The following is a 25033-nucleotide window of genomic DNA, read 5'->3' as shown; positions in this document are numbered from 1 at the left end:
TAAAGGGAGCTCATAAAGTCCATGTCTCCAGCCCTGCATGAGGTCAAGCTGCACCACATGGGCTCACATCGACTCACAGAGGCTTGAAGGCCAAACAGAGACCATGCAGGGTTTTGGTTTACGATTTTGTTTCGATAATCTCCGTTTTTCTCAACACTCACTCCATCAGGTCTTGCTTGCTCTCCACTTGTTTTCTCTCATCCTTTGGGCTGCCAGAATATCCTGGCATGCTTAAACGGATCACTACTGCCCTCTGGCGGACACACGCGGTACTGGGCCTCCTGGGCACGTAAGGTGAGGTGAGTTCCAGCTGTGGGAATTGAGGTTTTCCAGATGTTTGGTTGAATTATTGAGAGCCATGGCATCCTGAACTGCCTTCCATCTCTGTCATCCAGTTTGAAAGGAATCAGTTTCCAAACCGACAGCTTGACAGTCAGGAATCAAGAACTTTTCTTGACATATTCCTACATTTCTGTTTTGATGAGCAGTTTTATGAATGATCCCTCACGGGGTTTAAGTGGGACAGCAAAAGATGAAGCCAGTTATAGAAACTGATGGCGACAGGCGATCTGAAATAACATTGATAATACAGCAGCAGCTTTTCTCCAAACACAGAGTTGCAGATCACCAATCAATAACATAAAATCTGTATATTCTCGGTGCCGTGCGGTCGCCTGACAGCCTCAGTCTGTGCAGGAGAAGCCATCGCTGTAACACACCGCGCGCACCGTGTTCTGGCCGCTCGCGCACGGGCGCAGAAAAATCTTTTCACACTTGCAGGAAACGCATGCGCGTAGAGGAAACCGACTGGCTTGTGTCAAGTCGAGGCAGACGGATGCGATCGAGCCAAAAATCATCTGTAACCTGGCATTCATGGTGACACAGTGAGTACACATTTCTATTAGACCTTCTGGACAGTGTAGACCTCTGAGGTCTGATGTTTGTGCGTCTTTTCTTGGAAATTAAGCTGGATGAAATTTAAGGGTCCATTGAGGCTGGAGCATCTTTGTGTGGATATTCCAGCAGAAATATTCATCTTCAGTTCGTGCATATTGTGATCTGGATCAAAGCGATAACGGCGCCGATCAAACATATGAATATCTGCAGATCTGCTGCTTTTTGCCTCGAAAGAAAGAATCCTCTGACTGCAACTTATCAGCTCATCTGATCAAATAATGTCATCATGTTTCTATAAATGGCTGCATGCTGCTTGCCTCGCGGTGCTTGTCTTGAATCGACCATCGTGTGTGTGTGTGTGTGTGTGTGTGTGTGTGTGTGTGTGTGTGTGTGTGTCCTCCCGTGGATGCGTCTGATGGATGCGATTGCTGCGGTCCAACAGTAACGCCTTGTCGCTATCATTACTGCTCATCCCTCATCCAGAGAGAGGAGGAGAGGAGAGGAGAGGAGAGGAGGAGAGAGGAGGAGAGACTGCGGAGGGCGGCTGTTGCTCATCATTATTTGCTTTTGTTGCATCCAGCATGAGCCAACGCACCGGTAGGACATTAACCATCGGCTTCTCGAGCTGTTTGCATGGCCATATCTGCACCTAAGCGCGCTCCACGCCTTGTTTCGTGTCGTTCGTTGGGGTTGCGTTGCTCAGAAGTTGACCCCACGCGTCATGATCGCGAAGCGGGCGCGCATTCCGCAAGAGCTCGGACACTGTTGCCTAAATTTGGTCATCATCACCACAGGATTGTTGGATTAGAATTGATTCCTTGATCGATCAGGTTCAATTCACCCTCCTCCTCGAGGCCCTCTTGGGTCTGCACGCCTCCTGTCAGATCTTTAATCTCTTGCGCTTTCTTGGATCTGGTGATGTTTGTGCGTGTGATGGTGCTCCGGCTTAATGCGGTAATAATCTTCCAGTAAACACCCCCACCCACCCAGGTCTCACTGTGATCTCCACGTCTTCTCCTCGCAGTCCATGGGCTCAGAGCGGGTGGAGATGCGTAAGAGACAGATGCAGGTTCATCAGGAAGCAGCTGCCAGTGTCCTCCAAGCGCGCCACAGAATGGGAAACACCCCCACCAACGCCTCAAACGCCTGCTGCTTCTGCTGGTGCTGCTGCTGTAGCTGCTCCTGGTAATAACACTTCCCACACAGCAGGGCTGGACACAGGGGACATTTGGTCTGAGGGCCTCTTCACTGCACTCTGCTAAGCCTTTGTCTTCTGGACACATTCTGGGTTGAAATGGTGTTTTTTGGCTGCTAATTTGCTGCCATCCATCCATCACGTACATCAGCCTCTTCTTCATTTTACTGTCATCACTGACCATCCGGCTACATAATTGTAAATTAAATATCTGGATTTTGGACAAAACATTTGAAGATGGACATTTTCAGACAAAACCATCGATCATTTAATCAAGAAAATAATCTGTAGACGGACTGATAATGGAAATAATCATTACAGCCCTACAGTCTGTCAGTCATTACCCGTGAGTAACATCAGTCTTTGCTATTTAATGCAGCATAGATTATAAAATAAAACAGCGGATGCACTTTGCTGGTCTTGCTGTTCTGTCTCTTCCTGTCCTTGATGGCTGATGGAAGTCTATATAACACATTATTCATAATGTAATCAATTTAGTCCGCTCCTTCCCTCATAATATGATTTGCAAATGCATTAATGTTAATTTACCATCACAAAAAAAGTAAACCACTGCACAAATTCTTGCTTTTATATCTCCGGTCTCCATACTGATTTACTTATACAAGTGTTTTTTTAAAGGTATCATACTGCTGTTTTTACCCATTTTAATCCACTTATTCTGCATGCATAAACTATTCATACATAATACACTGTTACTGGTGACCATTGTTCTTTCTGCTTTGGATTTCTCGGTGCATGTTTATGGCCCTCACCATATTTAGCATTAATATATGACAGTTTTTAAGCTTTTAATGGAAGAAACTACCTAATTCTTTTTATTTACATTGCTTTTTATTGTTATCCAGGTTGAATTTTCTGCAGGCGTATTGTAGCTCGTCACTGCAACATGCTTCTGAATGCAGGGTTTGAGTCTTTCATTCATGCTTTAGAACCTGTTGGCACTGTGTTACAAGATGAGTCTGCACCGCTGGATGGGATATTTTAATCATGTGTGAGAGAAAGGGTGGTGAACAACACGGCATGTGTTTAAAAATCTGAGGAATTCTGGGCAGAAATTTGTTTTCTGGTCTGCAGACTTTTAATTTTTTAATGTACTTGCGGTGTGCAAACTGTAATGTGACAGCAGACCACTGCATACTCTCATAATATGAAGATGAAGAGGGATCTTGGCTTTATTTGTTAGTAGCAGCACAACAGTGGCTACTACTTCCTCTCTGCCTCCATCCTCCCACCCGTTCAACAACACCACAACCCACGCCATCATCCCAGAAAAACAGAAACACAGTGGTCCTGTTAGCCACACTGGATGTCACCGGATGGAGGCCTCAGGGGTTTTAATCGGTTCTGGACTCATCAACCGTTTGCTTGTGCTTCCTCTGAGAACAGCCAACCTGTTATGCGCAGAACACGGCCATGCTAATTCACTCCGCTGGGGACGAGTAATATGTTTTGTCTCTACATCTATATCAATTCCATCTAATTGTTGCACAGCTACAACAGCCACATTCCCAGATGGGACGGCTCACGGTGGACTCTCACCTGAGCCAATTAGTCTGCAGCCAGCTGCCACATCAGGTGTTGGGGACTTTTTAATTACGCACAGGAGCTCCCCACAGGATGCTGTGGACAGTTGACACACTTTACCATTTACGCAAGTGTTCCCAACGTTCCCAGTAGATCATCCTGAATCTACTGAAGGTGTTCTGTGATTTCAAACATGGAACAAACAACCGTCAGTGCCTCCAATACGGATAATTGGCCTAGAAAATCTGTTTGTTATACAGTGGTTAATACCGTGGATCAGAATGCTGTTTCTGGGGGTGTTTTTCATGGTTTGGGCTATGTTCACTTCATCCAGTCAAAGGAATAGTTTGACATTTTGGAAAATGTCAAGTTCCAGAGTTTTTGCAGGATCACTGGCAACCTCACAGGGACCCCTAGACTCCAGGATGAACCCAGCCAAGAAATAATCAGGCACATTACCCCCAAAACAAATGAGCTATTCTGTGTTAATTCCCGAGCTCCGGAGGTGCTGGTAGGCGTCTTTTGTTACCTTTGGTCAGAGCCAGGCCAGCTGTGTCCCCTGCTTCCAGTCTTTCTGCGAGGCTAAGCTAACAGCCTGGCTCCGGCTCCATACAGATGTAAGAGTGGCATCAAACTTCTTGGCTCACTCTCGGCAGGGAAGCACATAATTTCCCAAAATGTCAAACTATTCCTGAACAGGAAATCTCACCACTATTTTTTACTGGACATTATTATACAAAAGCGTTCTTCAAACATTGCAGCAGCATTTTGGTGAAGCCCCTGTCCTGTTTCAACCTGACAGCGACACTTGAGTGGCCTGCGCAGAGCTCTCGTGACCTCACCCCCATCCAGCATCTTCTGGATGAACTGGAATAACATACGCGCCCGCTCTCACTCATGCTATTGGGGCTGAATGTGAGCACATCCCTGCTGCCACGTCCCAAAACATTGTGGAAGGCCTTAAGAGAAGAGCGGAGGCTGTTACAGTTGCATATTAACACAACTGTTTTTTTAACGAGCTGCTCAACAGTCACACAGGCGTTTGATTGACAGGTTAGATTCGACATTCTAAGGAAGGCTGACATGAAAGGACTGCAGAGTTATTTTAAATGCTCACTTTCAGGATCCTGATGGCAAATCTGAACTGCATGATGAGCTATTTCTGGCCTGTAGATCAAAGTATAACCGGTCTCACTCTGTCTTTTTTTCCCTCCAGTCTGACTGTTAGGAGTGAGGATGAGACAATACAGAGGTCCACTTTTGAGCGCAGGACAGAGGAAACCACTAACTGTGAAGAAAGGTAACGGCTAAACACTGCGACCCCTCCATGAAACATTTCAACACCATCTTTCATATGATGTGCCATTACAGGGATAATTTAAAAAAAACAATGCACCGATACATCCTCTGGGCTTTTGTCTTTAAGTCTGAAGCCTACTCTGGAAGACGCTCGCTCCTGGCCGACGTCATTTGAAAAGGTGATGAAAAGTGCAGCCGGTCGCAGCTGCTTCAGGCAGTTCCTGCGGACAGAGTTCAGCGAGGAGAACATGATGTTCTGGCTCGCCTGCGAGGAGCTGAAAAAGGAGACCAACAAGACTGTGGTGGAGGAGAAAGTCCGTCAAATATACGAGGACTTCATCTCAATCCTTTCCCCTAAAGAGGTGAGCCACGAGAGGAGAGTATGGCCACAATGCTGAAATTCGCAGGAAAAATAGTGGCTTATTAAAATTAATCATCAGCTAATTAAATAACAAACCTAACAAAAGTCGCGTTTTGCACATAATCACATACATTTTTGTTGCCACATTATGTTAATACAGGTGGTTTTTTCCAACAGTACACATATTGTGTTGAAAAACTGCTTTTGCTGCTCAAAGCTAGCTTGTGCAACAGGGAGCTTCTTACAGTTAAAGGGCCACTTACGCCAAATTCTGTGTCCTCGCCTCAAGGTGACAGAGTTGCCAAATTTCAGGTGTATTTCCATTAGAGATGTGGTGGAAATGTCCTCTGCCACCTGTGATCCCTCAGTGGCTCTCCATGGTAGCTAAAAGTGACCGATGCAGTAGGGAGGACATGCCCTTTAATTCTCTACCTCTCAACTAATCACCTCATATTTTTACCTCTGTATGCCGTGTTTACTTCATATACTTCCTCACACATCATCACGTCTTTCATCTGGTCGTCCTCTCCAGGTCAGTCTGGACTCACATGTTCGAGACGTGATAAACCGCAACATGCTGGAGCCGACCTCGCACACGTTCGAGGAGGCTCAGCAGCAGATCTACACGCTGATGCAGAGAGACTCGTACCCCCGCTTCATAAACTCGGCCGCGTACACAGACCTGCTGAAGAGCCTGGAGGAGCCCCCCCCTGAGCCATAGACTCTCCACTGCCACACTTAGCTTTTCAAAATGGCGCATGCGTCCCACCCAGAGGAGTCTTGTGTTCCTGCTGGAGTCCTGCTATTTAGACAAAGACAGACAGGAAAATGAACACTACTTAAAACCGGTCTTTATCCAGCTGTAACTGCTGTTTATTTACCCATGATTAGCTTACCAAAATACTTGGAGCAGACAAGAACAAATGCTCGATCCAGCATCAGTTACTTGTTCGAAAACATATCTATATTTTTATATATTCCCAAGCGCTTCACATTGCACTTTTCTACCTTGTTTAATGAGGGAAAGCATGTATCTGTGAGCACTGCATTTGTATTTGGGTATATTGTGAGCCTTAATGCATATTCAGTTCTTGTAGAAACCAGTAGGTTTTATTTAACAGTAACTTACAACCCCAATTCCAAAATAGTTGGGACACTATGTTTGACGTAAATGAAAACAGAATGCATTGATTTGCTAATTCTTTCTGACCTGTATTCAACTGAATACAGCTCAGAGACGATAGATTTAATATTTTACCTGATCAGCTTCGGTGATTTTTGCAAATATCTGCTAAATCTGAATTTGATGCAGCAACACGTTTCAAACAAGTTTGGACAGGAGCAACAAAAGACTGGGAAAGAGGTGGAACGCTCCAGAAACACCTGGTTGGATCATTCCACAGGTAATCAGGTTCATTGGTAACAGGTGAGAGTATCATGATTGATGAGTCAAAAGCAAGGATGGAGAGGTTCACCACTTTGTGACAAACTGTGAGAAAACAGTCCAACAGTTTAAGAACGTGTCCCATTGCATAATTGCAAGGAATTTAAGGATTTCAGGCACCATTAAAGCTGAAAGGTACATGCAGATTTTGGAGCACCACATGCTGCCATCTGCATTTTTCAGAAACAATGGAGTCCTCGACCTGCTGAGGAACTGATACAGCAAGAAAGAATGAGAAAGAGTTCATTAGTGTCCTCAGTTCCCAATATGTTACTGAGCTGCAGCACGATGGTAAAAACGCCCCCATTGTGATGTTTTTGGAACGTGTTGCAGAATCAAAAGTGTAAATTTACAGCAAAGTTTATGAATTTGAGCATTGACTATCTTGTCATTGCCTTGTACTCGGGCCGAAAGGGATTTGAAAATCACCGCATTTTGTTTTTACTCACATTTTACGCAGCGTCCGAACGTCTTTAGAATCGGGGTTGTAAGAAGAAGGAAAGTGCCTTGGAATAAGATCTTCTACACAAGCACCTTTGGTCTAACATGAATGGTGCAACAATGACTTCATATGTTGGTGCTTTCAGCTCTTCTCAAAGATAAAAGTTTTTACAACTCCGTGAGCTGATACCCGGAAATAGATCGTCTGTGTGTTTCAATACTGTGATATTAGTCATATTATATTTACTTTAAACGAAACAGGGAAAAAGAAACTGAATACATGACCATGACCACTGATATATTTGTGTATTTAAAAAGGAATTTGTGTGAAATAGCTATTTGAATTCTCACAAATTAAATAAAGCACAATCGGATGTTGTTTTTGCTGCTGTGTGTCGTCAACGTACTGGTACTATCCATTATTAGAAAAGCTTCATGTGGGCTGCATATAAAGCTGCTTTAATATTACACTTTTGCATGTGTGCTTTGAAAATGCTTTATATTTGTGCATCTAAGGAAATATTTTACAGATTAGGACTGCAAAAAATCATTAATCACCTTAGAGTTGGTTGTTTTGTCCGACATCAAAAAAAACCCCAAAACATTTGATTTACAATCATTTAAAACATACAGAAAATCAGCAAATACTCAAATTTGAGACGCTGAAAGCAACAAATGTTCGGTATTTTTGATTAATTAAATGCCTTAATTAAATGACCAACTATTAAAATTGTTCCAGCACTACTACAAACAGGCTACATTAATAAAAAAGAACATTTAGCAACAGGCCATTTATTGTGAGAAAGTAGGTATTAAACCATAAAGTGTAGCCCTAGTTATTCCGATACATACGTTTCCTACAGGAAATGGCTTGTTTCAACGGCAAAGAGCTTATCAATCAAGCAACTAATGTTACTCTGCTGTAACACTGAGAACTGTGTGTGGCTCCAGGTCAGAACGCAGCATCGTTACGGTCATGCCTCTCCCGGGCCAACGAGCAGCCCCAGTGCTGTCTGGCTCTACGAGTAGCAGCGTGGTTTTATTGTCAAGTAAGTCAGTGGTTCCTCGTCCACGGAGGCTCACTGCAGTCAAGCTCAAAGGACTCTGATGGTGCAGTGCGGTTGTGTGGCTGCTCCTGAGTTCACTCGTCACTGATGGGAGGAAGCTGCTTCTCTATGAATCGTTTGACATCCACCATTTCCTGCACAGATGCAAAATAAGACCACATGTGTAACGCAGATCGCACCTGGAGCGCTGGAGTCAAATGCAACGTCCCCCCTTCCCCACACTGACCTCAGGACAGGCGCTGTGAGGTAGACCCCGATACGACTTGAAGGTGACGTTGGATGGATTGATGAGGCTTTTCATCTTCTCTGCGGTCTGGCTGCCGAACATAAAGGGGACCAGGGGGTCAGCGTCCCCGTGGCATTGTAGGACATGCATGTCCTTGTTAGCGCTGTTGTCAGAAGCCTGAGAACAGAAGAGATTAGGATTATTTTTATTATCTGATTATGACAGATTACGATTTAGCAATTGGATATCCCGAAACTGTAACTGAAGGAATAGTTCATGATAGAATGAAAACTTTTACGCTTTTTTGAGCAATTAAAAGATGTGTGGAAGCACTTTACATTTCAACTAACAGACAGGATGATGAATTTGAACTTTCAGAGGAACAAGTCCTTTAGACATATGTTTTAGTATTTACTGAACCGCTTCTGAATTTGCACTGTGCACACTGAAAATGTAAAAGGCGCAGGTGCAAACCGCCGTGCGTCATGTGTTTTCTACCTGAGGGAAGGAGTTGCGGAGAGGGAGCCAGCAGCTCAGAGCAACCACTCCAGCCAGCTTCTGCTGAGTTGTCAAAGCCGTGTAGAGAGACAGAGCTCCACCCTGGAAGAAAAACAACACTTCTGAAGATTAAAAAACTGTCACATAGCTCATATTGTCAGAAAGCATAAAACAATCAGCATCAAAACAGCTAAGAACGGAGGTCATTTCAGGACATTAATGCATCATAAAAAACAGATATCGTTATCCTCTGTGATTTAAACTGCGTGTGTCTGTATCTTTTGGATTTGGTTATTCAAATACCTTCTGTACATGTGCAGTGAATGACATTAAAACAGTGTTATGTAACGCATCATCTGCATACATGCAGCACTTACCTGTGAAAATCCACCCAGGATAATTCTGTGGGAAGGTATGCCATTCTTCACCTCTTGGTCTATCAAGGCTTTAACTGTGCAGAAATTACAGAAAAGGCTTAAGTAAACAAGCCCTTTAGGCAACAAACAAAAAGGCAACACATTCCTCATTGTGTTGTCTTTGCCAAATAGTACAAAGTGACAAATATGTAGACATACTGTTTTCTGATGCTCTTTTAATACCATTCACATCTTCATCTGCATCTGGGCTCAGGCCATAGATGTCAAACCTGTATATGAGGAAAAAAAGAACATGTGAAGCTCACCGTGTACGTGACAGACTATCCAAACATGCTAAAATACTGTGACACTTACCAGGAGGGCATGGACATCTTCATGTTCAAAGAAACAGGCATGGTGGGACTGTAGTCAGTGGAGAAAAGTAAGATTGTTAACAATGTGTCAACAAGTTTAGAAACTTTTACAGCTTTTAATTTCAATTATAGTGAAAGATCAGACAGTCACGACTGTATGAGGCCTTGAAATTAGATGTCTTCAGACTTTTCCAGCACTTGCATGTTTGATATTATAGCTGCTGTGAATGCTTACGCGTGTGGACAGATGTATTTCACATGTGGTATCCTGATGCCTGCGAAAGCTTCTGCCCAGCCATGCCTGTCATATTGGACAAAAATTAACCCAGTTTAAATATAAGTGCATTTATCTACATGAAACAGACAGTAATACTTGTGCGCTAAAGGAGAAAAACACTCGTCTTCACGTACCCCGTATCACCAAGGCCATGCAGAAATATCACCTGTGAAAACACACACACACACACATAATTGCAGGACAAGCTTATACATGACAGAATTTGGGCGGTTTTTGTATGTAACGTTAGTTAGCAGGGCAGTTATTGACACCTACAGCCGCTTTTGGTCTAACTTTGAGCAGCTAAAGGTCAGTGTTGCCACGTTAACTCACCGCCGCAGTGGCTTTCCGGGCAGCAGGCACAATGGCAGGTAAGGGCGCTGACATGTTATTGCCGCACATACAGCGCTACGGCAGCTGATACGTAGGGACAAGTTAGCTACTGTTAGTTAGCTAATAACGCTACCCCCAACTGAGAAACTGTGTCGATGTAGGTTCAATTCTAGCTGTCAAATACCGAACAGCTGGAGGACAAATGTCGACCGAATACGGAGGTTAAGGTACCTCCGCCTCGTGTCACCGCTGGCGGCCGTGTATTTCTTTTTGGAAGTTAAATTTTGCGGAAAATAACACACGATCGGATCACACTAACTGATAGCACGTTACTCGCCAGCAGCGCTGAACGCTATGTTGTCCCGCCTCCTCCGCTATGTGTTTGGCTGTCATTCGAGGTAGATGACAAATATAAAGCAGAGATTGGTTAGTTGAAATGTCAATAAGCGCTGCTTCAATAACAGCTAAATCCCTAACAATGGCAGTAAAGCAAACTTCGGCATTTCAGGAATATGGACATTGAGATTACAGAGCTATGGAAGTACTACATTACAAAATAAATATTATATGTATGCATTAAATATGCAACATCTTGTGCCGTGACCTTTGACAAAGTTTGTAGGGCTTTTGTATTAGCTATGTTTACCGATTAAACTTTAAACAAGTAATTGTATTCGCTTTTCTCCATTTATGAAATTAACATTGAATGCCATTCACCAAAAAAAAAATCGATGAAATCCAAGCGAAAATGATTCACAGTTCAATTGTTTTTTTGTTTTTTAATAGGTTGTGATGCTTTTATTTTGAAATGTAGCAAAGCAAACAGATTTACTTCCGCTCACCTCGGTCACGTGACGTGTATGTCCTTGGTTTGGGCAATCTTTGACATGTGAGTAACAGGAACATGTCTTTCCCCAAAAAACCTGGTGGTAAAGCTTTAGATGTGTTGCAGAATCTGCCGCGGATAACTTTAGCAAACTTGCGGCCTGAACCAGGAGCCAGAAAGGCGGTAAGTTTTAATTTTGCCATCTTTATTATAGCTATCTTTAGTAGCACAGTGTGGCTAACATAGCTAGTTAGCCTGTTATGTTAGCCAGTGGAGGCAGGTGCTAACGTCAACCTTCTGGCAGCTGTTTTGATAAGATAGTACATTAGCAAGCTATCAAAAACCCTTGCTCTGTATTTAATCTAATTATAGGAGAAACGGCGAGGCAGAGGACAACATGGTGGCAACAGAAGCGGCCGAGGGCATAAAGGAGAGCGACAGAGAGGCACCCGGCCTCGGCTGGGATTTGAGGGGGGTCACACTCCCTTTTATCTGGCCATTCCAAAATATGGCTATAATGAGGGACACAGGTAAAGTGTTGTCACTGTACTGCACCTTTGAGATTGACCAGCGACTGTTTGGTGGGTAAAATGTAGTCTTTTTTGTTACAAGTTACACAACCAAGTATATCATAGATCATAAGTTTCCATTAAAATGCTTGCAGAAAATATCCAATTAGGATTTCCTGTAGTTATGCTTCTGACTAAATAGAAGATGCACTGTTCTCACAAGCAACTAGAAGAATTTCCTAATATAGATTAAATAAAACACAAGTCTCATGGCCAACCACTTCAGTGAGTTTCAGTCTTATACTTGGATGTTTGGGACAGTTTAGTATAGACCTCTTAATTGTTCACCATAGCAAATGAAGTGAAAAAGAAGAACTTAAGCTACATTTTCATATCAGGATAATTGTTTCTGTTTGTCACTATCTGGCCAACAGTTACATGCACATAAATGAATGAACCAACAATGTCAATAATAGTAGCCAGAAGCAAATGCAGAGCCACTGTTGGAGTTGCTGTATAATGCATTTATGCTGTAGTTGTTGCACAGATGACAAATGCTTTTTGTTTGTTTCTTCCTCAGTCGCCGTCCTCAGTACCAGCCCCTGTCGCTGAAACGACTGCAGTACCTGATTGATCTGGGACGAGTCGACCCGACCCAGCCCATAGACCTGACCCAGCTAGTCAATGCCCGAGGAGTGACGGTCCAGCCTCTGAAGAGGGACTTTGGAGTCCAGCTCGTCGATGAGGTAATAACTGCCTGAACGTTAAAGCACGTTGTTGATCGTTTTCTTACCTCGCTCGGATCATTACAGAGTTGGAAAGCTGTTCTTTCGTCTTCAAAGGCTATAAAACATTTAACACTCCAGTTGCTGCTTTGTCTCTTGAAGTTGTGGAAGTGCGTTCAGTGTCAGTGGGAGAAACGAGATTAGAGAAAAGATGTGGTTTGTTGTTGTTTGTTGCTCTTGGATCATCTTGTGCCAGTAGGTGGCACCACATAACAATGTTGTCACCGTCACAGATCAAGATGCTGTTTTTGCCGCCTGTTTTTTTTTTTTTTTTTTTTTTTTTTTACCCTGCTCTGCCCTAAGTTCACTTTTAATGTGCTTTCTCTGTTCCAGGGTGCTGATAGTTTTGCTGCAAAAATCAACATTGAGGTTCAGAGAGCTTCTGAAGGAGCTATAGCTGCTATTGAGAAGAACGGAGGAGTCATCAGCACCACTTTCTATGACCCTATAAGTCTTGGTAACTAGTGAATGATCAGTCGTATGCACTCATCCATAATACAGCATTCATCGTGTGTGTTTTAGAGAATAAGACTGGAAATGTTTCCTCTTTCTTGCAGGGATTCTCATCAAGCCCGTCCCCTTCTTCTTGCGTGGGCAGCCTATTCCAAAGCGAATGTTACCGGGGGAGGATATGGTCCCGTATTACACAAATGCTGAAAATCGCGGTTACTTGGCCGACCCGGAGAAAATCCAGAAGGCCCGGCGAGCCCTGGCACAGAAGTATGGATATATTTTGCCAGACATTTCAAAGGACGAACTGTATCACATGCTCTCCATGAGGAAGGATGTTCGACAGATCTTCTTTGGCCTCGCTCCAGGCTGGGTCGTGAACATGCCGGAGAAGAAGATCCTGAAACCCACTGATGAGAAACTTCTGAAATATTACAGTTCGTAGTGAGGAGAAGTAAAATAAAGGTTTATGTATAGTGTCTCATGGCAGCAGTATCTCAAAATGTGTAAAGAACTGTCTTGGACATGTTTCCGTTTTATATTAAAAATGTGGAAAAGCAGCATTCTGTGTTTAAGAATCACGTTTTGTCATTAAACTTCATCCTGGAAACCTTTTCAAACGCGCTGGTCATTGGAGGGAATTCACCTCTGGTGTTTATAAGTTTTATACAGAATATTTATGACATGATTCACACCACATTCACGTCTTTGCTTTTGAGTGGCTGACGTCTGACGGCCTCGTGGTGAAGCCCGACTGGCCCGTGCGGCATGATGGAAGGAACGTGAACTGTAACAGGTGAGGGGGAAATAAGGAAAATAAGATAACTCAAAGAATGAAAACAGGAAACAGATGCCTAGTGATGTGTGTTACTTGTGAAATGGGTTGCCTAGGCCCTAGAAGGGGAGTTTGAAATTAGTCATAGGCAGCTGTATCCTGGTGTGGACGTTCAAAAGATCCCCCCTCCTCCCCCTCCCTCGGAATACAATCACAGGCAAACATACGACTTCTCCCGCTTCTGCTGCAGAGACAGAATGATGCCATAAAGAAATGTTTGTGCTTTGATATATCTAAGGAAATTACTGTGATTTAATCTTGATGTGTTTATCACTTGAGGATGTCAGCCGCCTTCACAAAGTTCACACTTTCACTGTAGAGTTTCCAGACTTGTTTTTACTTGAAAATCAGATCGTCTGTAATGTTGAATCTCATAAAGATTTTCCAGATGTTACAGTTATCACTTAAAGACCATCTACCCCCTGCCTGTACCAGAATATAACCTCACAGGTTTTGGCTGGATAACGGCCCTCTTGTATTTGAACTCTCCATTACGCTCGTGTTTATTTTTTGAAGTCAAAATGGCACAATCACTATAAATAACTTGGTATTTTACGCAGATATTGTCTTAAGGGAGGCTGCCATAGAAATTCTGCTGGTATAAAAACACTTTATCAAAGGAAGCATATGTTTGTGTGTGTGCGTGTGTGTGCAAGACTGCAAGCATTGTGTAACTACACAAAGTCCCCTCTGCCATGTAGGCAGGTCTCAGTTAAGCAGGAATAAAAAGAAAAGTGACAGGCGATGCTACAAACTGGGTTAAAAACTGCTGATTTTATTTACTCAGTTTTTGTGTTTAATTAAAAAAAACAGCATTTTTTAGACTGATTTCTTTATCTGTTTGTATGTTTCAAAATTTGTTACCCTGAAAGACAAAGGTCACACTTTGATGACTTTGCTTGTGGTTCCCTGAGCGTTTTCCTGCATCTCAAGTATCCAATAAACTACACAAGTAGTGGATACGTACACAGCCGGCCCTGCCAGGAAAACCAGCCCAAATCCTTACAGCATAATACTTTAAATAAATCACGCCACAGGAAAGAAACAGCACAATCATTGTTTATGGCAGAACTACAGTGCTTATCTTCAAAGCAGCAGATCCTTTTGAATTTGTATCAGGTCTCAGACGAGCAAAAGAGCGAGCTAACAGGCACAAACACCGACTCGGTGAGTGCACGGCTGCAGAGTAGTTTGCACGAAGGAATAAAGAAATCAAATCTGCATCAATTACAATTAAGAAAGCAGTCATTCACTTTGGCTAAAAAGATTTGTTTGTCTGTTTTAGGGGAGCATTTTATCTTGGGTTTCTGCTCCAAATAATCTAATGTCTGAGTCTAACCAGTTCACACTATTTAATTAAACATTCAAGCACTGCTGCTGGAGCTGAGCAGGCCAGATTGTTTAGGTTATCTGCTGCCTTGAATGAGGCATTTAAGACAGACACAGATATCATGGTGTGTCACAGGTCTCACTCCAGTTCCAGTTAATAATTAGGGTTAATTACAGCTAAATGCAGGCCTCTTTCTCCTCTGTCTGCTCAGGACAGACGTGTGGATCAGGTCTTGGATCAAGGTCAGATTTACACATTTAGGGAACAATTTGTGTCCAAAAACATGGATGTAATAAATGAGCTGCTCTGGCAATGAGCCACCAACATCCAAAACTGTCTGGACAATAAAAGACTTGGAAGACGTGTTCAATTCCGCAGATAAGACTCTTATCAGGAGTAGAATACAATTCCTAATTTACAAAGAATAGTGTTGTTTTTCAGCATGAGTGGAGCTTTGCCTCGTTAGCCGGTCTCACTCTGAGCAGGTCTGCCGCGTAGACGAATGCAATACAATTAGAAATCAGTGTGGCTGTGACTTAAAGGGAGGAAAAGAAGCCAGACGGAAGATTTGAAGCATGTTTTCTTGAATGAATCACAATCCTGACCTGATTATCATGAGTGAGTGCACACCATTAGTCATTTATTGACTAAATAATGATTCAAATTGGATTTTTTAAGATGTTGTTGACCACAACTTATGATTATTTCATAAATAATTAATCTTTTGATTAAGTATTTAATGTAAAAAAAAAAAAAAAAGGCAATCAGAAGGTCAAAAAGCCATGAACTGACGATCTGAACAATCCTTAAGACATGACAATCATAGGAAGTCATCAAAATTACTTTGACTCCACAATATCTCATTTTCTTATGTCTACTCTGTATTTAGTTAGTTAGTTTCTTGATTTAATTATTTGATTTTATCCTTTTGTTGCACTCATTATTTCAGTTTTATTCTAATAATGTCACATCTAAGAGGCCTGTTTGAGTTCAAGCAGCGAAAAACATCTTAAAATTGCTCGTTTCGTCACTCTAACAGTCTGAAACACAGATATGACGAACCGACAATGATATCAAACAGAGAAAAGCAGCAAATCCCCACACTGTGAGACACGGAAATACAGAACGTTTGGCATTTTTGCTTGATAGATGTGATAAATGATTAATCAGCTGTAAAAACTGCTGACGATTTCCAGTCGATCATCTTGACATTTGAGCCCTGGAGAGACGTGAGATGGATCAAACCAGTGCAAAAGTTCAAATCCTCAGCTCTCAGGTTTGCTCTGCACGTTGCACCACCTGGGCTCGTAGGTCTGAGCTGTGTTTGAAGTCTGGCTGAGCCTGGCCTGTTATCTCGACTCAGAGGTGGGGGCATCATTGTGTTCTGCTAATGAGGCTACATTAAGCCTGTCTACACCAGGGGGCATGTAATCCTCTCAGCTGGCCCGATGTAGGGCCGGGCAGGGCACTGTTTACACGGGGAGTGTGGAGGCTAGCACTCAGGACCCCGGGGCCTCAGTCTATAGTGTTGAATCTGCTCAAACACGTGATTAAGACGTGGAGGTGGAGGTGGAGGGGGGAGCAGGGGGCACAGACCACTGCATAGAATGGTGTCTGAGTCCTGACAGAGTAGATCTTGATGCTGGCCTGCTGTGACCATACAACACAATAGTCCCGCGCTGTGAAGATCATGGTCACCTGACACAACAGTATGATATCCCCTTCACACCTTCCAGCTATGAAACAATGCAGCTCTTTATGAATGATCCACTGTAAGGAAAGTCGGTGGGATGGCACTGAAGTGACTGAGGCCAGGCTGGAATACAGTGCTTCATTATCAGAGGCCTCCTGCTTTACACTCCTGTGGCTCTCTCCCAGGATAGACGTCTCCAGGTCAGCAAGTCCTGCACCAAACGTCCATAATGTGAGAAGGCAGGAGCGTTCAGCATCAGCAGCGTTGACAAAAACCTGCAGTCCACACATAGAAAATGTGAATTCAGGTGATCCAGCTCACAGCAAACCATCCTTTTCATTCACAAATTGTATCAGAACAGAAGCGCTCCAAATCCAACCCAGACAACATCCAGAGCTGTCAAGAATCCACAAGGGCCTTTAGAAATCCTGCTAAGTTGCTCCGGCAGGCCTCTGGTGCACAGCTCTACCTGTGCCAGCCTGCCCATCACTGATCCAAAGTGAAGAAGGAGAGGAGTGTCCCATTTATGAGTTCTGTCCAATACAATGGCACATTGTGATCAGAAGCCACCGACAACAATCCCTATTCAGAAAGCATAGTGCCCATTCAGCTTGTTTGGCCATGGGACAATGCAGTGATACCCTACTGTCACCTCATAGATTAGGATTCATTAATAGGGCTGGAATAAAAGACAGATGCTCTTTTTTAAAAATAATATATTAGGAAAATGTCCTGATGGACTAACACACAAGAATAATTCATGGTTAAAACCACAATAGTCAAACTTTTAAATCCACATATTAGCCTCCACCTTCACCCCCAAACGCTGTCTAATATTTAGGCGGCTCAATTCACAGAGAAGCTCAGCCGAAACTAACGTTATTGTATTCACGCTGCGTCTTTCAAGCTAATTGATTAAATCCATTAGTGCTTTTCACAGCGCATGGGCGCGTGCGTCCCGCGGATGTGGATTCCACCTCTAATTCTGACAACACGTGAAGAAACACCCCCCCCCCCCCCCCCCCCCCCCCCCCCCCTCCTCACCGAGGACTGACACTCTATGGCTTTATTCGGATGAATCTTAAAAAACCATAAGCATCTGCGTTTCTCGCGCTCGCATTGATTTCCTGAGACGTTTAATGTTATCTCTCCTCCTCAAAGCCGCGCGGCCACGTTATCAGTTTCGGCTGATGCAACGTGGTTTAAGTCTGTTTGCCAAAGGGAGATGAAGAGCACAGTTTAAAGAGCATGCCTTAATCAATTCTGGTATTGAATTTGCCAAAGTCAAGGTATTGATCGGCCTTTTTGATTAAGACATCCTCCTCCATGACTTCTTTCATAATGACAGTATTCATATCAACGTGTGCATGAGTTCATGCTCTCAAAGCCTTTAAAGTGGAGTCAAAGACGGAGCACAAAGCAGCCCTTGCCCTGTGTATTAACCCCCGCTGCTCCAAACTATAATCCACACAGTATTTACGGCGTGAAGAGGCTCGTCTGCAGGGACAAAGCAGTGCAGGTGCAGCTTTTCCTGCAGCCCTCTCAGTCCGTGTATTGCAGATGTAACGTCGCCGCTGTCCCCATGATGACATCTATTGTTTGTCTAATGTTTGCCGCCGGTGCCAAAAACGCATATTCATTGAAACCACAGCGAGCAGGCGAGCAGCTGTAATGGCATCCTATCATACTGACGTGAGCTCACACGCCCGGAGAGTTTCTGGAGAGATCATTAATGGTGGATCCACAACATTTGAATTCACTTTATTTTCTAGTTTTCCTGTTAATGTCTTTGCAGGGATTCAGGTATGGCTGAATGTGACCTTATATGTAAGTGTTATGCTTTGTGTCACCATAATAAAGTGTTTTTAATGCTCAGAAATGAGCATATTTACACATTACATGGCATTTAACTGTACATTTCCAAGAACTAAAACATTCTTATAATCAAAACAATTCTCCTGCAAGTGTCTGTGTACCCAAAAACCGCATTTTACCTTCATTTCTTGTAATAATATTCATAGTTAAAATGTTTTCAAACTGATTATTTGAGCACTATCATTTTTTAATAGCACAAATATGGACAAAAACTGACAAAATAAAAGAATTATAGGCTGAAAGAGACGAACTGCAGCCACCCTGTCACAGTTTCTGTGTGTCTGAATCTGCTGGAGTGATTTCAATACACTTTTGTCTCTTTGATTTAGAGCCAAATCCCCCTCTGCTGTTTCCTCTAGTGCATTTTATTATATTTTTTTAATAATTAATAGTAGTTAGTAGTTTTTTTTTTCATATTTTTCCAACTTTTCAGTCAAATCGAATAAAGTTTTTTGTTAAATAACGCAGTTATTTCAGTGTGCTGGTGTCCTAAAGGTGAGCTCATCACGCCCTATCGTGCACACCTATCAGTTTTTGTGTGGAGCAAACATTTGTGTGCGGTAATCGTGTAATAAACGCGCCTTGATCATGTTGTTTCAGTCCTGTAAAATGGACTCTGATAGAGACAGTGGATGGCCGATAAGAGCTGAGAGCCACAATGTAATTAGTAACCAGCCCTGCCTCCTGAAAACTTTGATGTTCTCCCCTCAATATCATGCCTGCCTTTCAGGGCCTATTGATTGGATTCCATTTCTCTCCAACAGGCAAAGCTTTAATTTGATTTTCTTAATATGGTTTTTAAGAGAAGCAAAACTGAAACTAGATTTTTTTTTTTTCTCCAGCTGCAGTGATGGTCCGCTCATGTCAGGGACTGCTAATATTTATGCACAGATATAGGAGATATAAAAACATGACAAAAATTAAATTATTTTCTGACATAATAAAAGGAGGGTAAAATCTGATGTAAATTTGCAGCTTAAACAAACATATGTGTGAATAAAAAAGACAGTTTAGTAGCCAACCCTGCTTTTAATTTCACCAGTTTGCAGTATTTGTTTGTTTTAGGCCATAATTAATACCACAAAGAGGCAAAAATGTGCAGTTCTGACCGCATAGTGGTTTATTTAGCTCCATCCGGAAAGGGAATGATGCCCTTTACATTAAATAATCTCTTTATTGTAGATTATTACAGACTCAGGACTCTTTTCGTCCGAAGTTTCGTGAGGTCGTTGATTGGGGCCTATCGCCGACCCGAGAAAACACCTGGAATTCACACCTTAAATCCACTCCTCCCGGGCTCCTATTGGTGGAGCGCCCACATATATCCCTCACTCTGCATCACCAGGAGGATGACAGCGGCCTACAGCGCAGCTAAAGCCGTCATCACTATCATCATCATCCGTAATCATGCGTTTCAACCGCGACCCCGCCGCTTTCCAGCTCTGCGCAAACATGTTCGAAGGCGAAGACTCGGGCTCCGCAGACGGGGAGCAGATGACCGAGGTGCGCTCGCCGTGTTCAGGGCCCTCCAGCCCGCTGTCCGTGAACTCGGACTCCAGCTGCACCAGCCCGGAGGCCAAGTCTTCCTCAGCGCAGCAGAGAGTCAGGAGGCCCCTGAACGCCTTCATCATCTGGACTAAAGAGGAGCGCAGGCGGCTGGCGCATCTTAATCCAGACCTGGAGAACACGGATCTGAGCAAAATCCTCGGTAAGACTTCAGTTAACAGCCTGAAAATGTTATTATATGAGCACTTGTTGCTTGATTTTAAAGTGCCCCTTGCAGATCTTCAAGTGCCCCCTCTTAAAAATACTAGAAATGTTTAATGTTTGTAGTTCTTTGGCCTAGAAAATATCTCACAATTTTAATTCAACCTGGTCTAATAAGAGCTCAGTAGCATAAAAAGTTCCAATCATAGCCGCAAATTAGCTCATTAAGGTTCACATTTAAGTTTTTATTAGCTGTCACTGGCCAGTTGCAGATAATTAACGTCCCTGTGTTTCTGCAGGAAAAACCTGGAAGGCCATGTCTCTGGCTGAGAAGCGTCCGTACATGCAGGAGGCCGAGCGTCTCAGGGTCCAGCACACCATCGACTATCCCAACTACAAGTACAGGCCCCGCAGGAGGAAGCAGCTGAAGAAGAGCTCCAAGCCTTCAGGTGCAGACGCCTCCGCTGCCCTGCCCTCGCTCTGCAGCTCTGGCTTCACAGTGCCCTACAACCTCACCTACCTGCTCCAGAACCAGCAGCCGTCCTACCCAAACACGCACGCTTACCCAAACTCCCCAGCTCACTTCACCCCTTTGAGCAGCAGCTACCCGAACGCTCCAGTTTTTCCAGACACAGCAGCACCAGACACTTTCCCAAATAAGTCTGAGGTGTTCCCAAACCTGCCGGCGTACCCTGCAGAGCCTCAGGTGTATTTTGGCAGCCAGCACGGGCACATGCAGTCTAGTTTCTCCAGCCCTGCAGGTCCCCATGTGGATCTGGGGGAGTCCAGGCTTTATGGGGGCCAGCTGTGTCCTGCCGGTCCCTCCCTGGAGTTTTACCTAGAACAGGTTCAGCTGGACATGCTGTACGATCTGGACCGCAGCGAGTTCGAACAGTACCTGGGTCCGACCCCTCACAGGCCTGAGTCAGTGGATCCCAGCAGCTACCATCAACAGAGCAGCCACAGAGAGGGACGCTTGCTGTCTTGAAACACTAACGCTGGTGTATTTATTTAAATGTTTCAGTGTCACTTGAGGACTGATGAAAGTGTATATTGTGCAATCTGTATTTGAAAAGCTGTGTTCTTAACTTTCTGCTGCTGTCTTGCAATGTAATTATAGTGTATCAATAAATAATTAATTCAACTTACATTATTCATGTTCGTAATAGTATCTAAAAATGAGAAAACAGCAAGGTTAAAATATTAAAGCAACACAAAAAATGAGGCGGGTGAATGAGGCCTGGTTGCTGAAACCTAGCAGCTAGCTGTCACTCAGAGCGGCCATAATTATGCATAAAGTTAAGCCTTAATATAATTAAAACAAACCAGTCATATAAAAATTCACCCTTGCACAACTGTTATGATCTTAGCTGTAGAGAACAAAACAGTTTTTTGTGCCAGGCTGTAAACATGTTTATTTCTGCTGTGAAGTTGGGCATCTTAATATGGGGGTCTATGGGGATTAACTCACTTTTGGAGCCAGCCTCAAGTGGCCATTTGAGGAACTGCAGTTTCTGGCACATTGACTTAATTTTCCAGAGGTTGCCTCTTGGTTTATCTCAGTAAAGTAAAAAAAGGCAAATCTCCAGAGCCACAGAAAACGTTCCACCACTGGTTTCACATGGTGACTCCTCATGACGAGTAACTTTAAGATGATTTTAAATATCTGTTGCATTAAACAGCGTTGGAGCTGCACTACACACCCTTTGGCAGAAGCCAAACTGTTGACACGCGGTTTTATCTCCATCCTCATGTCTTTCTTGGCTCAGAGAGGGAAGTAGGGTGGGCGCCAGGGGCATAAACTTCCCAACTTCCTGTTTCATTTTAAAACATTTCACAAAGGCTCTAAAAATATGCCTGAAAATCGACATATCTCCAAACTCGTTCGACTTTGGCTGCCAAATGTTTACTCATTTAGGAAAATGTTTATTTCCCTGCCCTGTGTTTTCTGTCAGAGTCTCGAGGTTGAACTCGGTCCTGGACTGATAAAAGATCGAGGCCCTCCAACTGTCAATCAATTGTACTCATAAAGCGAGTGTTTTAGGATGTTTTAGTGATTGTTACCTGCAAAGATAAATATATAAAATAAGACTCTATAAAACTACACAAAATCCGATCATATACTCGGCAGTCTTTATAAAAGTCCTCATTATTTGGGGGTTTTGTGTGGTGGATCTGCTTTCAAACACAAGAAAACAAAGTATTTCCTCTATGCTTCAGTCTGGACACACTGATTGGGCAGAAGTTGCACCACATTAACCAATCAGAGTGAAGTCAGGCATTGTCCACATTTATTATTGTTCTTTGATCTGTCTGAAGTTTCACTCTCATTTAAGACTACGTTGTCATTGAAGACAACTAAAAAATGGCCAAAACTGCGACAGATTTATCCATTTCAACACATTTACAGGGAATTATTACAGAGTTTTCAAACATTTTGGGAGGATGCGTTTACATCATTCTCAAGTCAGTTAAAAAATTACCTTTGCAAACTCATTTGTCTGCTGTTCACTTCCTGAAAATGTATGTTCTAACACTGCAATGCATCTTGGGGATTTTCCTGGCCTCACACACTTTAACCAAGTACATCTCACTCATAAGATAATAATATTAAAGAATCACAACCTAAAATGAGCTCCACCAAACAGTGGAAACGACAGCAGCAGCGATTGGAAAAGAGTTTGCAGAGGGAAATGCTGTGAGTCAGTGATGGAAATCAGATCTCGAGGTGTTGGAAGGAAATGGATGAGCACAGCGGCCGAGGGAAGGACGACCTTGCTTGGACGAGAGAGCAGACGAGCTGATTAGGAAAGTGAAGACCTGCTGCAATCCAACGCCACCTGAATGAGCGGAAGAAATCTGACGTCAGTTCAATTCCCATGACGGTATTACAAAACACTGGGATGTGAAATGCAGAAATGTACTCCGGTGCAAAATAATAGCACAAAATCCACGATAATACGGAAGTATTGCTGGTTTACGTACCATCAGTCCTTGTTTTCCCTCTTTTAGTAGCTTGAACTCAAAGCTGTTGGTTCAACTTGTTGTTTTTCTCGAACTTCGGCCCCTCAGCAACAATTAATGAGCAGTTGCAGGAACTTCCTGAAGGAAAAACAACGGGATGATATCAGTGTTTCAGGTGAAAATATCATCAACAATAAACAGTGATGGAAATGGCAGCTGGACAAATCAGATATCTTTGTTACATTTGTGAAACTCATGATTTGTCAAATATTTACAAAGCAGTGTTTTAACAGACTTCTGGTTTATTAGATAATATAAAAACAACTGAAAGTGAATGTGGAAAAAGATTCAGCTGGGTGATGTTCAAGCCTTTTGAGATGACTTTTATTTAGTATTTTAGTGGCTAAATTTGCTCAAGATTTAATTTGTGATTAACATGCAAAAACACATTATTTAAGGACAATAAACATATGAACTGTTCATAGATTACATTGATTTCTTGTGTCCAAGAATAGGCATCCGAAATCTGCTGGACAGCTCACAGAGGCCTGTTTGAGCTTATCACTGGTGAAGAATGTGAGGAATCTCAACATGTCAAACATGCTGTAATTCAGAGGAAACATTCCTCAACCATAAAATACTTTCCTCGTTAGAGATTAAATACGTAAATATGTCCCCTCTGTACCGACGGTCCAAATATCTGGAGTTTATATTAGACCCTAGAAATAGATCTGAGCTCACTTACCTGTGACATTTTTGAGATTTTGAGAGTCATAATTAGATTTTTCTTGTCTTACCGGCTACATGAAGGTCATCAATAGTTTCCTGTCCTGAGTGCAGTTTGGGTGAATTCGGCGCTGCTGTCTACAGATAACGATCATCCGAGTATTATCCTGCAGGGACGTCTGCTCTGCCTGGAGCTGAAGAGGAAACTCAAACAGGAAGAGCCCTGAAGTGAAACACTCCACACGTTCTTAACCTAAAGAAATAGGAAAAAAGCAAGTTTCATTGTTTCTGCAACTGGGAAATGTAATTCCATAAAGCAAACTCTCAGGCTCACAAGAACAGGAATTTCTGGTTGAGTTAGTCTGTCTGATCACTTCATTATGTCAGTCTGCTCAACCTCTAATCAAGCACTAATTGGGCCTATCAGATTACTATAACCTCATCAGGCCGCTGGAGCTTCAGGAGCCCTTCACCTGTGAGTCTCACAGGTTTGCATCTTCAGCAGCTGTGTTGCTTCAGAGAGGGTCCAGACATGTGCAGACGGCAGCTCAAGGACGCCTTCAAAGGGTCAGTTAACTCAACTTTAAAGGTTCTCTCGCCTCCACCGGTATCCTGCCACAAATATCAGAATCTCCTCTTTCCCAGGAAGAAATAGTCCTTGTGAAAACTGTGGACAATCCAGAGTAACCAGGACGTTGTTTCTGCATATGTAATGTTACGAGGATCATTAACTAAATTTAATTCGTCTCCTCTGTTTTCAGTTGGTGACAGAAGTCCCAAAGATACACGTGTCCACTTTTCCAATGCAGACAAATGATTTTTACACAAATACATTTTTTGAAATGTTCAAATTGTTAAAATATTTATCAAATAACTCTGCAAAACTGCCAACTCTGTCAAATACACCACGCCTGACCAGACCACAGACTGCTGGGCTGCAGCTGCTGCAGGAGTGAGCCAATCACACGTCGCATTTAATCAGTGCACTGATTGGCCGCAAGCAAAACCATACAGTCATTT

The 25033-nt window shown here is 43.1% G+C and overlaps 4 protein-coding genes and 1 long non-coding RNA gene across 6 annotated transcripts; 3 read left to right on the top strand and 2 right to left on the bottom strand.

Moving 5' to 3' along the window:
* The first annotated feature begins 778 nt into the window (after window positions 1–778).
* On the top strand, window positions 779–7561 carry LOC143339872 (regulator of G-protein signaling 20-like). Of its 2 annotated transcripts, none has more exons than XM_076761393.1 (5): window positions 779–884; window positions 1922–2082; window positions 4854–4937; window positions 5064–5298; window positions 5830–7561. In XM_076761393.1, exons 2-5 carry the CDS (start codon window positions 1925–1927, stop codon window positions 6016–6018), a joined length of 666 nt encoding a protein of 221 aa, XP_076617508.1. In that variant the 5' UTR covers window positions 779–884; window positions 1922–1924; the 3' UTR covers window positions 6019–7561. The 2 variants fall into 2 exon arrangements, with proteins under 2 accessions (XP_076617508.1, XP_076617509.1); XM_076761394.1 differs by lacking the exon at window positions 779–884 and adding an exon at window positions 1284–1494.
* A 397-nt stretch (window positions 7562–7958) lies between these two features.
* Window positions 7959–10691, bottom strand: lypla1 (lysophospholipase 1). The gene is made up of 9 exons (XM_076761392.1): window positions 10314–10691; window positions 10115–10146; window positions 9939–10004; window positions 9705–9752; window positions 9549–9619; window positions 9351–9424; window positions 8974–9075; window positions 8476–8652; window positions 7959–8383 (listed from the first exon to the last, which is right to left on the bottom strand). Exons 1-9 carry the CDS (start codon window positions 10380–10382, stop codon window positions 8324–8326), a joined length of 699 nt encoding a protein of 232 aa, XP_076617507.1. The 5' UTR covers window positions 10383–10691; the 3' UTR covers window positions 7959–8323.
* A 467-nt stretch (window positions 10692–11158) lies between these two features.
* mrpl15 (mitochondrial ribosomal protein L15) lies at window positions 11159–13446 on the top strand. Its single transcript, XM_076760990.1, has 5 exons — window positions 11159–11322; window positions 11512–11669; window positions 12229–12394; window positions 12767–12890; window positions 12991–13446. The coding sequence occupies exons 1-5, from the start codon at window positions 11218–11220 to the stop codon at window positions 13326–13328; spliced, it is 891 nt and encodes a 296-aa protein (XP_076617105.1). The 5' UTR covers window positions 11159–11217; the 3' UTR covers window positions 13329–13446.
* Window positions 13447–20023: 6577 nt separating this feature from the next.
* sox32 (SRY-box transcription factor 32) lies at window positions 20024–21311 on the top strand. Its single transcript, XM_076761809.1, has 2 exons — window positions 20024–20324; window positions 20623–21311. Exons 1-2 carry the CDS (start codon window positions 20024–20026, stop codon window positions 21309–21311), a joined length of 990 nt encoding a protein of 329 aa, XP_076617924.1.
* Window positions 21312–23097: 1786 nt separating this feature from the next.
* Window positions 23098–24168, bottom strand: LOC143339604 (uncharacterized). The gene is made up of 3 exons (XR_013079339.1): window positions 24085–24168; window positions 23309–23425; window positions 23098–23163 (listed from the first exon to the last, which is right to left on the bottom strand). It is a non-coding gene; the product is annotated as an uncharacterized LOC143339604 (long non-coding RNA).
* Between the last annotated feature and the right edge of the window lie 865 nt (window positions 24169–25033).

The sequence above is a fragment of the Chaetodon auriga genome, chromosome 21 (genome assembly GCF_051107435.1).
Source record: "Chaetodon auriga isolate fChaAug3 chromosome 21, fChaAug3.hap1, whole genome shotgun sequence".
Lineage (NCBI taxonomy): Eukaryota > Metazoa > Chordata > Actinopteri > Chaetodontiformes > Chaetodontidae > Chaetodon > Chaetodon auriga.
This window is presented reverse-complemented; position numbering and strand designations above follow the sequence as displayed.

What these genes read in the sequence shown, in the direction of transcription:
- LOC143339872 (XM_076761393.1), top strand. Translation starts at nt 1,925, where the DNA reads ATGGGCTCAGAGCGGGTGGAGATGCGTAAGAGACAGATGCAGGTTCAT. An exon ending in TGCTGCTGTAGCTGCTCCTG is followed by an intron (nt 2,083 to 4,853) that starts GTAATAACACTT and finishes TTTTCCCTCCAG; the next exon opens with TCTGACTGTTAGGAGTGAGG. An exon ending in ACCACTAACTGTGAAGAAAG is followed by an intron (nt 4,938 to 5,063) that starts GTAACGGCTAAA and finishes TTTGTCTTTAAG; the next exon opens with TCTGAAGCCTACTCTGGAAG.
- lypla1 (XM_076761392.1), bottom strand. Translation starts at nt 10,382, where the DNA reads ATGTGCGGCAATAACATGTCAGCGCCCTTACCTGCCATTGTGCCTGCT. An exon ending in AAATACATCTGTCCACACGC is followed by an intron (nt 9,753 to 9,938) that starts GTAAGCATTCAC and finishes CACTGACTACAG; the next exon opens with TCCCACCATGCCTGTTTCTT. An exon ending in TCCGCAACTCCTTCCCTCAG is followed by an intron (nt 8,653 to 8,973) that starts GTAGAAAACACA and finishes TTCTGTTCTCAG; the next exon opens with GCTTCTGACAACAGCGCTAA.
- mrpl15 (XM_076760990.1), top strand. Translation starts at nt 11,218, where the DNA reads ATGTCTTTCCCCAAAAAACCTGGTGGTAAAGCTTTAGATGTGTTGCAG. An exon ending in GGCTATAATGAGGGACACAG is followed by an intron (nt 11,670 to 12,228) that starts GTAAAGTGTTGT and finishes TTTCTTCCTCAG; the next exon opens with TCGCCGTCCTCAGTACCAGC. An exon ending in CTATGACCCTATAAGTCTTG is followed by an intron (nt 12,891 to 12,990) that starts GTAACTAGTGAA and finishes TCTTTCTTGCAG; the next exon opens with GGATTCTCATCAAGCCCGTC.
- sox32 (XM_076761809.1), top strand. Translation starts at nt 20,024, where the DNA reads ATGCGTTTCAACCGCGACCCCGCCGCTTTCCAGCTCTGCGCAAACATG. An exon ending in GGATCTGAGCAAAATCCTCG is followed by an intron (nt 20,325 to 20,622) that starts GTAAGACTTCAG and finishes GTGTTTCTGCAG; the next exon opens with GAAAAACCTGGAAGGCCATG.